Here is a 15,372-nt window from a genome sequence, read left to right on the forward strand (position 1 = left end):
AATAAAGTTTCTGCCTGAGACTCCATAGAAACTCCTGGCAAAACCTCTGGCTCCACTGAGCCTTCTAAAGAACCGACGTCCAGGACTGCCGGTTCATCAACCCTAGGCTTCACTGTTTTGTCCTTGCGCTTCTTGGACGAAGCGGGCGGAGCATCCGGCGGCATTTTATAATTGCAACGCTTCCCAAACACTAACCTGGCACAGTCTAACCTCCTCTTAATAGTGCGTTTGTTAAACCTAGCACAAGAGCGGCAACCAACAACGTCGTGCTCAGGCCCTAAACAAGGTATACACAAGGTATGGTAATCCCTATGAGGTATCTGTTTCCCACAAGAAATACAGTTATTCACTTTTTCTGACATCCGGTAAAATACTGAGGCAAGAAAAAACCAAAATGTTCCCCAACGGGGTACTTAGCTAACTCTGTGTCGGTCTGAAACTCCGGTTTCGGAAATATTTCAGAACGCCAACCTGCACTCGCAAAACTGCTTCTGCATCGGACCATGCGGCAAAAAAGACTGAGGATATGACGTCGGTCATGCGCATTAGTACCCTGACGTACTGACGTCAGTCTAATGCGCCCTGACCGACGTCAGCCTTATACTCTGGTATTCGGGCCGACTGGACGCGGACTATACCCAATAGTAAGGACTGCAGCAATGGAAAACGAAGAACATCTCCTTGCAGTCATCTGGGTGAGCTTTGCTAAACTTTTGAAGTAATGAGTTAACTTCTTTTGTTTGTCTTCTGTCAGGTAAGCCATTTGAGAGGCTGTGTCTAGTTTGGCTCCTAAGAAGGTTATTTGCTGGGATGGCTGAAGTCTTGACTTTTGAAAGTTGACTGTGTATCCTAGAGCCTGTAGCAAGTGTATGACATAATTAAAGTTTTTTGTCAAGGTTAGTTTGTTGTCCGCTTGTATGAAGCAATCGTCCAGGTACGGGTAGATTTGAATCCCCTGGAGCCTGCAATGAGCAATTACTGATGCCAGGCATTTCGTGAATACTCTGGGCGCAGTAGATAAGCCAAATGGCAATGCTGAGAATTGATAATGCTCTGGCCCTGCAATAAATCTGAGGTATCTTCTGCAGCTGTGTCTGATAGGGACATGCAGGTATGCCTCCTTGAGGTCCAGAGTAATCAGCCAAGACCCCTTGCCCAGCATGGGAAGGAGTTGCTGTAAAGTCAGCATTTTGAACTCTGGTACTATGAGAAAAGTGTTTAAAGCGGACAAGTCCAGTATTGGTCTCCATTGAGTTTCTTTTCTTGGAACAAGGAACAGTCTTGAGTAAAACCCCTGACCTTGCTCTTGTTGTGGAACTTTTTCTATTGCTTTGATCTGAGCAAGCAGAGAAATTTGCTTGATAGCCTCTGCCCTCTGATTTTGTGGAAGGTTTGGCATGCCTTGTTTTCTTGGCAAGGTATGAAAATGGAACCTGTAACCGTGGTCTATAATGTCCAAAATCCATTTGTCTTTTGTCAGTTTGTGCCAATTTTTTGAAAACAGAGATAACTTTCCGCCCAAAGGAGCTTCTTTTTGCTCCTTGGTCAGCGGAACTAGAGGAAAGTCATTGAGATTGCCCCTGCGGGGCAGGAGAAACCCCTGTGTCACTTCTTTGGTTTGCTGGTTGCCATTGTCGTCCCCTGTAGGATCCTCTGTATTGCACTCTTCCTCGGGCATGCCTGTTTTTGCCCCTTTGAAATCTTTCAGGATTAGGAAAGGACCAGTTCTTAGAAGGCCAGTTCCTGCTGAATCTGGGCGACTGAACCTGGAGGAAATCTTTGACTGTCTGAACTGACTTGGCTTTTTCCTCAATGGACTTTAACACATCTTTAGCATTAGCACCAAAAAGCTTGTTCTTTTCCAAGGGTGCATCAAGAAGTTTTGCCTTAACATGATCTGGTAAAGGTTGTTCTTTTAACCATGCATGTCTACGAATGACTGCCCCTGTCATAGCTGCCCTACATGAAGCCTCCAATGCATCATATCCACACTGTAGAAAGTGATTGCTAACCTGCTGAGAATTATGCACAGCCTCCTGCAAAGACTTCCTATCTAAAGGTTCAGGAGAGGCCAATCTTTTCTATAAATCATCTAACAGGAAATCCTGATATTGAAACATGTGAAAGAGACAATTGAGAGCTCTCATAGATAAAGTAGTGGAGGTGTAAACCTTCTTCCCCCATCTCTTTAAGGACCTTGCTTCCCTGTTGGAAGGCAAAGGGTTTTTGGAGGTGGTAGCTGAAACCCCTTTAGGCCCCTGGGAAATGGTTTCTAAATCAACAGCATGGGCCCTAAAGAAATGAGAATGGGTTTCTGGGACCCTATAGTATCTGTCAGGCTTGACAGGAGCAGGAGGAAGAGTACCAGGGGTAACAGTGGAGTCAGAGTATAAGTCATCCAAAACATCAAGCACAGGAGGTATAGCTAAGGGTCTGTGCTGGGGCTTTTTAAGGAAGGTTCGAAGGCGCTTTCTGGAATCTGAATATTCCTGGCCTTGCCACTTAAAATGCTCCCTCATGGAATGCAGAAATCCCCCAAAAGAAATATCCTCAGGAGGAGAGGCCGAGGGAATGGAGTCCTCTGCATCTGAATCCTCATAGGTCTGGAAGGGCTCTTCCTGGCTTTCGGAGTGAACAGAGTCCTCAGAATCTTCATCTGAAGGAAGAGGGTCAGAGGGTTCAACCCTGGGCCTCTTATCAGGAGGAGGCTGGGATCCTCTCTCAGGATGGGCCTGGGAACCTCTGATCAGGGAAATTAAATCTGCGGCCATAGACATGATTTGAGTTTCAGGTGTAGGCTGAGGTAAGGTTTTAGCAGTAAGATGCTTGGACTTGCTGGCTGCCTTAGCACGTGTGTAGGCCTTGATAAACATGGACATGGGAGGCCTAGCCGCTCCACGTGCAGGAGTGACCTTATCAACAGCAATGGTCTCGAGCATTTCCTCAGTTTTTGTATCCGGAGGAAAATCAATAACTGGCGTCGGAGTGGCCTCCGGTATCGGTAATGTGGTGTCTTTGGTTCAGAGCGGTGGAATAACCACCTCAGAGGGAACCGGGGAACTCGCGGTTAGTTTTGGCGTGGTGTCGGTGGAAGACGCGGGCCGAGGATGTCGGTCCCTGTCTTTTCGTTTCTTAGGAGTCTGCGTTGTCGGTTGTTCCGATGGCATTGTATAATAAATTTTTCGCCGAAAAAGTCTTCAGCAAACTCCGCCCGGCGCCTGCGAGTGCGCTTATTGAAGCGAGCACAGGCAGCACAGGCCGAGACGTCGTGGTCTGGGCCAAGGCAAGGGTGGCAGTAAGAGTGGAAATCCTTATGAGGTATTTGTTTACCACAAGACAAACAATTATTTCCTTTTTCAGTAATTTCTGACATCGGCTGAGGCAAGAAAAGGTCCCCAACGGGGTACTTAGCTTTTTTGATGACTTCGGTTTCGAAGAATACAGGAGCTGACCGACCGGCACTTGCGAACTGCTTCTGCTTCGGGCACCACGCGGCAAGAAAGACTGAAGAAGATGGCGTCGGCTGATGCTTATGTACTCCAGCCGCTCTGACGTCGGAGAGAAATGCGACATCAGCCGACATCAGACCCAGACTTTGGAATCCGGCTGACCGAGGGCTGCCTGAGGCAGGACAACCCATATGTTATGACTGCAGTTGCATTCTTGAAGGACATCAAAAGTTTATCTAACAAGTCAGCCATCAAGCAGAAGGGGACTCTGCTTCTCAGTCTTCTGATATCCGAGAACAGAGAGAGACATTACCAGTGAAACATCTTCCACTGTTCCAAAGGAAATGCTGCACAGGAGTTGACTAGAAGAATTGGGAATACCTTGGAACTGACCAGGAATCTGCAGCTGGGAGATCATGATCAGGAAAAAGACCACCAATACAGAAATTAGTGAATAAATGTGAAACTGCAAAGCATAATTTGCATTTGTTTAATACGGATGTATAAGAAAAAGTGGAAAGAGTGGACTTTTCATGACTTTGTTAAACTTATAGGGAACTGAAAATTATAAGTTAGGTACTCACCATAACTAGGCATCTGTGTTGTCCATTTTCATTCTTCCTCACTTATGGGTTACAATCCAATCCTCTGATACGAGTCAGCCGCATACTACAGACTTTGAATTCAACTCTCGAGCTCCTTCCTCTACCCATAATGGCCCACTCCATCCCTATTACTCAGATCAAGTTTGCTGCCCTACTTCATAACAGATGAGGAACAAATATAATCAGACAGAAAAGATAGGACTCAAACCTGGAACTGTCGGTTCCAAGCACAATCCAGTAGGGTCTTCCAGAAGAAAATGGATGGGAGAGGAGTTGAAGAATGAAAGTGGACAACACAACTAGTGAGGTTGATTACATAACTTATAAATGTGATGTCCTTTTTCACTTTTCCTCACTTATGGGACAGAGTCCCCAGCTATGTTGACTTTGGGCAGTCCTCATGGAAGGATATTACAGAGTACTGCTGAACCAAAGCGGGCTCTATTTCTAGACATGATGTCCAATTTGTAATGTGAAACAAAGGTACGAGTCTTGAACCATGAAACTTGCTGCACAAATGTCATCCATAGACGTTCTTGATCAAAAGGCAGATAAAGTAGCCACAGATCTAGTTGAGTGAGCTTGGGGAGGTTTTGGTAATGTCATACCCTTCTGAGGGTAAATCCATGAGTTACAGTCTGTAATCCATTTAGCTGGGGTAACTAAAAATGGACTGCCCTAGGCGGTTTGTTGAGAAAAATGCAAGAAGCTGGTCTTCAACTTCCTACACTGCTGTCTAGTGAAGGTAAAAATGTAGTTGTCTGTGGACATCAAGGAGAGGTGTAGCATGTACTCTTCCTTTATCTGCAAACTTTGGAAAGAAAACTGGCAAGTGAATGGATCGGTTAATGTTATTCTCATAAGCTACCTTAGGTAAAAAAGAAGGGTAAGTCCGCAGAGAAAACCTATCTTTGTGGAAAATAATGTAGGGAGTTTTTGCTGAAAGAGCCTGGAGTTCAGAAATTCTTTCTGCCAAAGTTAAATTTACCAAGAAAACAGTCTTCCATGACAGAAATTTTAGGTCAGATTTGTCTAAAGGTTCAAAGGGTTTTTGTTTCAAACCTTCAAGTACTGCAGTAAGATCGCAAGGAAATGAGGGATCCATTATCGGAGGTCTTAGAAGAAATATGCCTTTCATAAAAACTTTACACAATCTAGATGAAAGTAAAGAAAAAGATTTATTTCCTGTGTGAAAACTTGAAAATGCTGCCAAATGAAGTTTAATTGTAGAAAAACTAGCAACATCTTTAAAAAGAGTTCTCAAAAATTGAACAGCAGCTGAAAGTGGTGCAGAAAAAGGATCAGTGTCCTTATATGATGCCCAAATAGAGAACATTTTCCATTTACAAGTACCACTGAGCCAGAGTAAAAAGATGCAACCGCAAAAGGATTAACAAAACTTTAATAAAATCACTCTGGTGCCTCGGCAAAAGAGCCTTCCAGGAGTTAATTCATGACAAAAACAGCTCTAATATATAACACAATAAAATACAATTAAACAGTCAAATTAAACTATTAAATCTTTTAAAGGAAAACTCTCCAGTTACATTTATTGTTCAGTCCAACTGGAAATAAAGTATTATACTTAAGAATAAATAGCGTCTCTTTGTACAACTAATTTTTTTGAATATAATCAAGGCATCTATCAGCAGCGGCAGGGAACCGCCATGGGGGCGTCCTTTGCACCAATGTATGCACATCTGGTGATGGGTCTTTTTGAGATTGAATTCCTTTATAAACCTAGTTGTTTTTTTTTTTTTTTTTTTTTTTTTTTTTTTAAGGATTTTTTAGTTTTATATTGTAGATATATAGATTATTTGATTTTTTTATGTAAGGGGGGCTTTAATGTAGCCTCTTTTTGTTAATAGTTTAAATGACAATCACTCAGAATTTGATGGTTTACAAATGGGTAAATTAGTCACCAGTTTAGATGTTAATTTGGAGATAGTGGGTAATGCTATAGTCGCTAGTATTCATAGGAAATCTACTAGTGAAATATGTATCTAGATAGTAATAGTTGTCACCCTCCCCATGTACTACAAGCTTTACCTTATAATGAACTAGTTTACTAGGCTATGTAGTGATGTTAATGTATTGGAGAAGGAAATTCTGAATACTTGTATTGCCTATAAACAGAGGGGGTATGATGAAATGTTAATTAAGGAATCTTTAAAAAAAAACTATTAAATTATTATCTTGGGACAGTTAATATTAATAAAAATACTAAATTTCCTGTAGAGAAAACTAGTTGGAATTCAAACAGAAATGTATATAATGGTAACAGTGTATTTTGCAACCACGTTTAATGCTTTAGTCAGGAAATAGTAGATATTGTTAGATATTACTGGCCGTTCCTATTAATAGGGATGGTGTAAAGAACCTATATAAGGTTCCGTTTATTTCCTATAAGAGAAGTAGGAATATTAAAGGCATGGTAGTACACACAATACATTTATGTCCCCTAGTAATAAGTTGATCATACATCCTAGTAGATGTGGAACTTTTCCTTGTGGAAAGTGTACAGTATGTGTTAATGTAGTTAGATCTTTCAATAGTATTAATAAAATAAGATACCGTCTCACATCTTTGTATACGTGCACAACTAAAGCAGTGGTGTATGCCCTTGTCGCCTGTTTTATATAGGGGAAACAAAAATAATTTTTAAATTGAGGCTTCAAGAGAACGTTAGGGATATTAAGAATAATAACCTTGTAAAAATCCTGTTACCTTGCATTTTAATTTGTGACATAATAGTAATTCTTCTGTTTTAAAAGCATGTATTCTAGAACAGGTTTCATCAAGGGATGACAGTGTGTTAAAAAAAGTTGTACAAAAAGACATTATTTCCAGATGGACTGAATAATGAATGTAACTGAAGAGTTTTCCTTTAAAAGATTTAATAGTTTAATTGTTTGATTGTTTTAATTGTATTTTATTGTGTGTGTTACATATACTAGAGCTGTTTTTGTCATGAATTATTAACTCCTGGAAGGCTCTGTTGCCGAGGTGCCAGAGGGATCTTATTAAAGTTTTGTTAATCCTTTTGCAGTTGCAGCTTTTTTCTCTGGCTCGGTGGTACTTGTATATAGAGTGTATTACTGGTGGTCTTTTTTAACTTTTTCCATTTACTTTTATAAACTTTTCTGGCAGAATTCTTTTGAGAAGCCAAAATAGTGTCACGAACTGGAGGAGAGAGCCTGGATTATCTATTACTAGAAGTGGAAAAACCATGCGGTCAACTTGAGGGCCTGATTGCTGGGATGTTGAATCCTGATGAGTGAGAGGAGATCCTGAGAAGGCTCCAGTATCCATGGTGGACAATGAAGGTAAGACTGTAAAAAGGGGAACCATGCTTGCCAAGGTCAGAAGGGGGCAATGAGGATTACTGCTCTCGAGGCTGCTTGCTTTCTGCAAAAATCTTAAGAGTGAGGGAAAGATGAGGATAAGCGTAATGGAGACCAGAAAGCAAAGCATGAAAAAGGGCATCTCTCAGTGACTCCCCTCTGAGGGGGGGGGGGGGGGTCAGAGCAAACTACTTAATGCATTTTTTGTTGAGAGGAGTGACAAACAGGCTGCAGAAAGGTTGGCCCCAATGCCTGAAAATCATATTCGCTACCGACTGATTGAAAGACCACTCGTGAGGAATCAGAATGGATCTGTTTAGTTTGTCCACAAGCAGGCTTGTGCAAAAGCTCTAATTCCTACAATGGTGCAAGCTGAGGCATGGTGGTTCAAGCTAATACATATTACAATAAAATATGCATACACAGTCATCTTAACTTAACTAGATGAAACAAACAAAATCAATCTCTTATAAAATATTAGAAAAAAAACACCACTCCTTGTTTTCTTAAACTGCAACCTTACCAAGGTTGATTCAGGAAATCCACCCCAAGCCCACTGCATGTGGGTCTCAGCTCTCATCAGGCTCTCATCAGGTTTTACTTCAAGCTCTGAATCACTCTTAGGTGACAAAGGCTCCAAGCAGGAGATTCTGTTAAAAATAAGAATTAAAAAAATTAAATATATTTTGCAGTAATTTTTCTTTTTATTTTGTAAAACTTGGGCTGCTCACATTAAATGTCAACTATTAACCAGCTTGTCTTAGTGTTTCAAAAAAACATTCTCACTACTATCAAAAAGTTAGTTAGGAAAACTTGCTCTCCATAACAGATGACATCTCAGCTTTCAGACTTCAATATTGGAGACAAACATTATCACCTGAATTAATTAACAAAACCAACGAGACTCATTCACCAGCCTTTTCAAGCAAATACCAGATAGCACCTCATGAAGTTTAGTGACTGTTTCTATTAGTGTGTACCTCTGGGTGCATTTTATATGAAAGTGGTCCCCTTTACTGTCCTCCCAATTTTTTTTTTTTAAACAGTAAGCAGACCCTTTGAAGGAGAAGGAAAGTAATCTAGAAATCTCAAGGTATCTAAAAATGCATGGCAAAAAGTTTAAACTAGCCCCACAACACTGAAATGGACATGAAATTTCTACAGTCTGCATTCTCAATGAAACAGTCTGTGTAAAAAAAAAAAAAAAAAAAAAGGTAGGGCCATGTAGGACACACTAATAGCAAGTTTATGAAAACTTATTGCTACTGGGCGTAATTAAAATAAAGTAAGCCTAATAGTAGATCCAGAAGAGGAGGACTAGCTCTGTTGCATAAAGGGATGAAGCCTTGACAACAGCACAGAAAAGTTAGGTTTGATTAGTCACCGAGGTGATGGCGTAGCCAGGTGAGGAAGAAAAGTTATGAGGTGGGGGTTGTTCATATCACTAGGGGAAGGATTGGAGATATCAAGGAAAAACATAAATAGAGGGCAGTGCAGGACTACAAGTGAGGCTGGGTAGCTGTTGGGAAGTAATGTTACTTGAGGCAGCTAGTGACAAACCCCTGTGTCCCCCCATTGCATGATCAACACTAGATCTCAGAGGTATTGGCAGAGAATGGCAAGGCATACGTTAGACCTCATGATGACTAGCTGGATGATCAAAAAGCTAAGGACATACACTAACCCACAAAGGGGAGCAAATGGGTGTTAGCAGCTGCATTAGTAGACCTATAGTCAACAAGTATAAAGGAGGGAAAAAAACTAATCTTCATGGACAAGCCATTATCCTAGTAAATCAAAGCAATGATGTACCTACCCTATGGGTGGTCAACTTCCAACCAGAAAACGCAAAAGCAGTAGCTTCTCTCTTCCCTACGAGGTGTTGATTCAATTTCTATGTTAAAATGCACCAACAGAGGTGCCTTATGGTTCTCATTTACTCAAGGAATTCCCCAACTGGGAATGATGAATGTGGTAGGGAAACATACATACATATATATATTTATCTATATCTATATATCCATATCTATATATATAATTGGGCTGGGATGTTGGCATAATGGTTAAGGTGTTTACTTACAAACACAGGGTGCAAGGTTCGATTCTCACATGGGGTAACTGGCTAGGCTGAAAATGGCCCACAAGGGCAGTTAGCCTAGTACTAATCTATGAATGAATGAATGAATGAATGAATGAATGAATAAATAATATATATATATATATATATATATATACACACACACATGCACACATATATATCTATACAGACACACACACACACACAGTATACATATTTTGCTAGCAAGTGACTAAATAAAATGGACTCTACAGTCGAACATAACATGCATTTCCTTACTAGCATTTTCCAATTAAGAACTGACATATGTTAAAAAAGAAGTTATGTACTCAACATAATGTTCCTTCTGTGTGGTCCATTTTCATTCCTCCTCAACTTATCGGTTCACATTTGATCCTCGAGATCCTCAGCCACTGCTAAAGTCTGTGGCAACTAAACTATCAAGCTTCTCCCTTACACACAATGCACCAACCCCAAGTACCTCAGAGCTTGTTTACAGATTTTACCAGAAAGAAATATTAGTCTTCATATAGTGACAAGACTATATCTGGAGCTCATTTTCAGGGAAGTGACTTCCCCTAACCACTCACTCTTCCAGTAATTTTCGATGAATGGGGGCTGGAGGGAGGGGAGTTGAGAAAGAATTAAAATGGACAATACGGATGGAATGTTTTAGTGAGTACATAACTTATCTGATGTTGCCAGTTTTCATTCTGTCCTCAACTTATGGGGACAAAGTCCCCAGCCACCTAAAGTCCCAGGTGGACTCAAAGGATATTCCTGAGAACTATTTAACCAAATGATGCTCTACCTCTAGAGAACAGATCCCATTTGTAATTAGTAATAAAGGTATGGGGAGTAGCCTAGGCTGCTGCTGCACGTGTCATCCATGGACGTTCTAGATTGAAAAGCTGAAGAAGTTGCCATGGATCTAGCTGAATGAGCTCGTAATGGTTTTGATAAAGCAATCCCCAATGTTGTAAATAAAAAAAAAAACACAGTCAGCCAGTCATCTACAAAAGTTACTTTGGCAACTGGTTTCCCCAACTTTATTCTGAAAATGAAAAATAACATGTCAGTTTTCCTTTTCATTCTGTGTAGATGGGCAGCTCAGTAGTGCAGCAGTTAGCATCGTCACCTCACAGCAAGAGGTTCTCTGGTTCGATGCTCAGCGGGGGTGCCTTCTGTGTGGAGTCTGCATGACCTCCCTGCATTCTCGTGGGTTTCCTCAGGGTGCTCCGGTTTCCTCCCACATTCCAAAGACAAGCATCTGGAGTGTTTCTCCATGGGTCTCTACTGAAAATAGGTTCTGCCCCCGTCAAACTTTCCCAGTAAATAAATGTTAAATAAAATAAACAAATATGAAGGTAGAAACGGAACTGTCTGTGAACATCCGATAAGTGTAACTTGTATTCACCCTTGTAAGCAAATCTATGAAAGCATAATGGCAAATTAATATGTTCATAGGTGTGTACTTGGCTAATGGCCCTGAAGCCTTTACAAGCCTAGCCCACAGGATTACCCTGGCATCGTGCCACCCGACCTTCATCAAATAAAGCCACTGGAGCGATCCCTGGGGTGAATTCCCATCCACTCAAGATTTCTCTTTAAGAGGACCAGTGAGGTGCTCTGACATGTATGGGAAGTCTGTTCCATAGCATGCACAGTCTCTCTGGGTTAGGAACCTGTCCCTCCAGCATGTTTTGTTGATTGTGGTAATGAGGTTGAGGTCTCTGAAGCGTGTGGTGCGGAGGGATTGGGATTTTTTTAGAAGTAGCATTTCTAACAGAGCTGGGTCAGACATGGCTTTGCAAGCCAAGTAGAGATGGTCTCTAAGTAGGCGATATGAAACAGAGAATAGTTGGGAGTTTTTTTTTTTAGTCTGTCTACATAGGACATGCGCTTAAGGCCTAGAATACTCTCTGTGAGGTATTTTTGCGGCCTCTCCAGTTGCTGCAGGTGTCTAGAGATGTGCATGCCAAATGGGCATTGTACTCGATGACTGGCCTAATGAGGGAAGAGTAGAGAGAGATAATGACCTCTTTCTTCCTGGATGCAAAATCCTTAGTAATGAGATGTGCCACATAAGCCTTTCTGACCACAGTGGCAATGCGGTGGTCAAAAGAGAGGTTGCTGTTAACCTGTGTTCCCAGATCTCTTATGCCTTCTGTGTTCAGTGGACTACCATCGCTGTGTTAATTCATGGGAACCAGGTTTTTCCCAAAGGGGATGACGAGACAGTTTTTGGCACTGAGCTTAAGGCCATGGTTCTGACACCAGTCATTGGTCTCAGTAAGGCGTTTCTGTAGGAAATTAGCATCATTTGGGAAGTTAATAGTAGTTCCCAACTTGCAATAGTCTGCAAACTTTGTCAGCCAGAGTCCCTTCGTGTTGGCCTGGACTTCAGAGAAGTAGATACCAAAGAGGAGAGGACCCAGGACCGAACCTTGTGGGACTCCACTCGCGACTGGTCGGCAGTCTGACGGAGTCAGCTACTTTCACACTGTGGGTTCTGTGAGCCAGTTTGCAACCCACCTAGTGATACAGGGGTTGATACCAAGCTTAGTGAGTTTTTCTAGGATTCCCTAGTGGGGAATGGTATCAAAGGCAATGGCCAGATCAAGGTAGACTGTATAAACCACCTTGCGTTCATCCATATCTCTGGTGACTAGCTCAAAGGCGGCTACCAGGTTGAGCAGGCATGATCTACCCTTCACAAAAGCAAAATGTGTGGGATCTAGAGTTTGGAGATTCCCTATATCCTTGTTTATTAGGTCCCATGATGTGTTCCATAGCTTTGCATATCAGACTCATCAGGCTATTGCAGCGATAGTTCCCAGGGTCTGTAGTCGCTCCTCCTTTGTGGAGAGGGATGACTGTAGCAGTGTGCCATTCGGTAGGGACAAAGCCTGAGGTGAGGCTGTGATTGAACAAGGCACACAGGTGAGGTGCCAGTTCACTCTGTAGTTCATGTAGAACACAGCCAGGGATATTGTCATGTCCCATAGAAACTATATTCTTGGCCTTAGTGCTGTTTTAACCTGTGCAGCAGTAATACCGGGTGCCTGGCAATCTACTGGTATTTTGATTGGTCCTTTGGGGAAGGGGTAAAGTTGGCACCGAATCTGTCAGCCAGTATACTGGCAATATCTGTTGGCTCGATATAGGAGGTACCATTGTGAAATAGCTCAGAGCAAATCTGGGTATTGCCAGTCTTGGGGATTCATCTTATTTTGCATCAATTTCCTCCTTCTGTTGTAGAGTTTGCTTATAGTAGGGGACCACCAGATTGGCTTCCTTTTTTGGAAAAGAGCATCTTGGTTCTATTGGGTATGGAGAGATCCATGCATTTGTGTACGTGTTTGTACAGTGCAATGGTGTATGATTCGATGGTCATGCAACTATTCTCCATTTGCATGGGTGCCATGAAGTTAGCCACCTCTGTTTTTAGGAGCCCAAAGTTAGCTTTGGAGAAGTTTTTCATGAGGGTTACCTTTGCGGGGGTTGGGGGATGTGGATTTCCAAGGTGATTAGTTTGTGGTCAGATCTAACCAGGGAGGAGTTGAATATTGGTGTAGAGCAACAGTCCCCCATGTTAGTAACGACCAGGTCAAGGATGTTGCTACCTCTAGTGGGTTAAGAACGAGCTGGTCCAAGGCAGTGGAATTAATGAATCCAGGAAACGTTGGGCAAGTGCATTGGTACACGAGTAGCTTTCCCAGTTAATAGAAGGGTAACATTTGGGTTATCTGCTTGCAGCAGCCCTCAATCGGCCAGATTATCAAAGTCTTGAGTTCTGCGTCGGTTGCCGTCTCATCTTTTATGACGTCAGGTAGTCAGGGGTATAAAGCATGCAGCCGACGCCATTACATCAGTTTTTCTTGCCCCAGATGCCAGGTACCCCATAATGGGAAGCAATTATATACAAGGTTACACCTCCAACAAAAAAGCAAATAGACCAAAAAGCTCTAAGCATAGTAAACAAGAATAGTCAATAGAAGTCAGGGGGCTGAAGGGAGGGTAACCAGGACTGCAACAGTGAATACACTCGAACATCTACATTTATGTTAAGTGTACAAAACTGTACTATGTTCTTCATGTTTCACTGTTGCAATCATCACATTTGGGTAGATTCCCAAAGCTAAGGATGAGAGGAGGAATTTAGATAGCATTAGGACCAGCTATAAGGCCTTGCAAGCAAATGCCACCCAGCAGCTGTTCAGATTTCCTTTGAGGTTTAGTCCTGTCCAAGTAAAATCTAAGTTGTCTGTGCACATCTAAGGAGTGCAGTATGCATTCCCCTTTCTTCTGTGGATCTGAAAAGAAGGTTGGCAAATGAATGGACTGATTAAGAGCCACACTGGATACTACCTTGGGCATGAAGGAGGGATTGGTCCTGTCCGCAAGAAAGATGATGAAAGGCTCCACTGCCATAAGGGCCTGTGATCCAGACACCCTTCTTGCTGAAGTGATTGCTAAAAGGAAGGCAGTTTTCCAAGAAAGGAATTTAACTCTGCACTTGCAGCTGGCTCAAAAAGGAGGTAGAGAGAGTTTTTCCAATACAAAGTTAAGGTCCCAGGCTAGAGCTGGGGCTCTCCTGGGTGGTCTTAAGTTTTTGGCCCCTCTGAGGAGCTGCTTGAGCAGTGGATGACAAAAGAGGGGTGGTTCTGTGTTGTAATGAGCTGAAATGGCTGAGGATGAATTATGATGGAGGAAAAGGAAAGGCCCTTGTGAAGCACCTCAGTTAAGTACTGATGAATGTGAGGTAAATTGGGCACTGCTGTGCCCATCCCTTGAGTCTGGTTCCAAGAACAGAATCTTTTCCATTTTCCAGCATAAGATTTTCTAGTACTAGGCCTCCTTGCCTCCAGAATGACATCGAACACTTGTTTACTGAGAGATGGTGACAGAGATCAGCTAATTAGCCAGGCTGCCAGGTTCAGGGTTTGAAGCTGAGGATGCCGAATCTGGCCCTGCTGCTGGGACAGCAGGGTAGGGGTTTGAGGCAGGTGCCATGGTGCCAGCAGTGACACTGCACAAGAGGAGGTACCAGTGTTGGCGTGGCCAGTCTGGTGCAATCACTAGTCATACTTTGGAGAGGAGAGGCAGAGGAGGAAAGGCATAAACTGATAGATTTTTCCAGTTGAAGGACAGAGCATCCACTTCCCAAGCTTGTTTAGTGGAGTCCTTGTGCAGAATTTGTCCAATTGATAGTTCTGGGGGGAGGCAAACACGTCTATATCTGGGCTCCCCCATTTGTTTATCAACATGTTGAAAGTCTTTGGTTCCAGTTTCCATTCATGTGGGTCCATGAGATTTCTGCTTAGTTCGTCTGCCAGTGTATTTAGCTTTCCTGGCAGGAATTGAGCCTGTAGATGCACGTGGTAGCTCAAGGCTGTGTTCCACAGAGCCATGGCTAGTCTGCACAGGGGGTATGCACGGGTACCCCCCTACTTATGTACTACATATAACAGTGGTGTCCGTCTTTACCATTAATTGTCCTGTCCTTGAAGGCTGTCAGAGCATTCTGTACAGTTAACATTTCTTTTTGATTGATATGCAGGTGCATTTGATTTGGGTTCCATTTGCTCTGAATGCACTTCCCTGCCAGGTGAGCCCCCCCCCCCCCCATGCATAGTCTGATGTGTCTGTTAGGGTTTGGGCAGCAGGGGGTAATGGTAATCCCTTGTTTTGGTGGCAGGCCTCTGCTCACCAAAGGAACTCTAACTGCAGGCAAGGTAGGATAGGAATCTTGCTTCTAGATCCTGAGAATATTGACACCACAGGCTTTTTAGATACCACTGTAGTTTCTTCATATGCAGTCTTGCATATGGAATTAGGAGAATGCAGGAGGCCATGAACCCCAAGGCTTGCAGTATTTGCCTTGCAGACAGCCG

General features: G+C 42.6%; 1 protein-coding gene across 1 annotated transcript in view; it reads right to left on the minus strand.

The window, feature by feature from the left end:
• LPIN2 (lipin 2) overlaps window positions 1–15,372 on the minus strand; it is a 1,688,564-nt gene that overhangs the window by 1,455,380 nt on the left and 217,812 nt on the right. Inside the window, exon 5 of the mRNA XM_044065902.1 lies at window positions 7,922–8,048. Coding sequence (XP_043921837.1) covers window positions 7,922–8,048 — 127 coding nt within the window. The remainder of the gene's footprint in view (window positions 1–7,921; window positions 8,049–15,372) is intronic.

The sequence above is a fragment of the Protopterus annectens genome, chromosome 3.part0 (genome assembly GCF_019279795.1).
Source record: "Protopterus annectens isolate FY-2018-M chromosome 3.part0, PAN1.0, whole genome shotgun sequence".
Classification (NCBI taxonomy): domain Eukaryota; kingdom Metazoa; phylum Chordata; order Ceratodontiformes; family Protopteridae; genus Protopterus; species Protopterus annectens.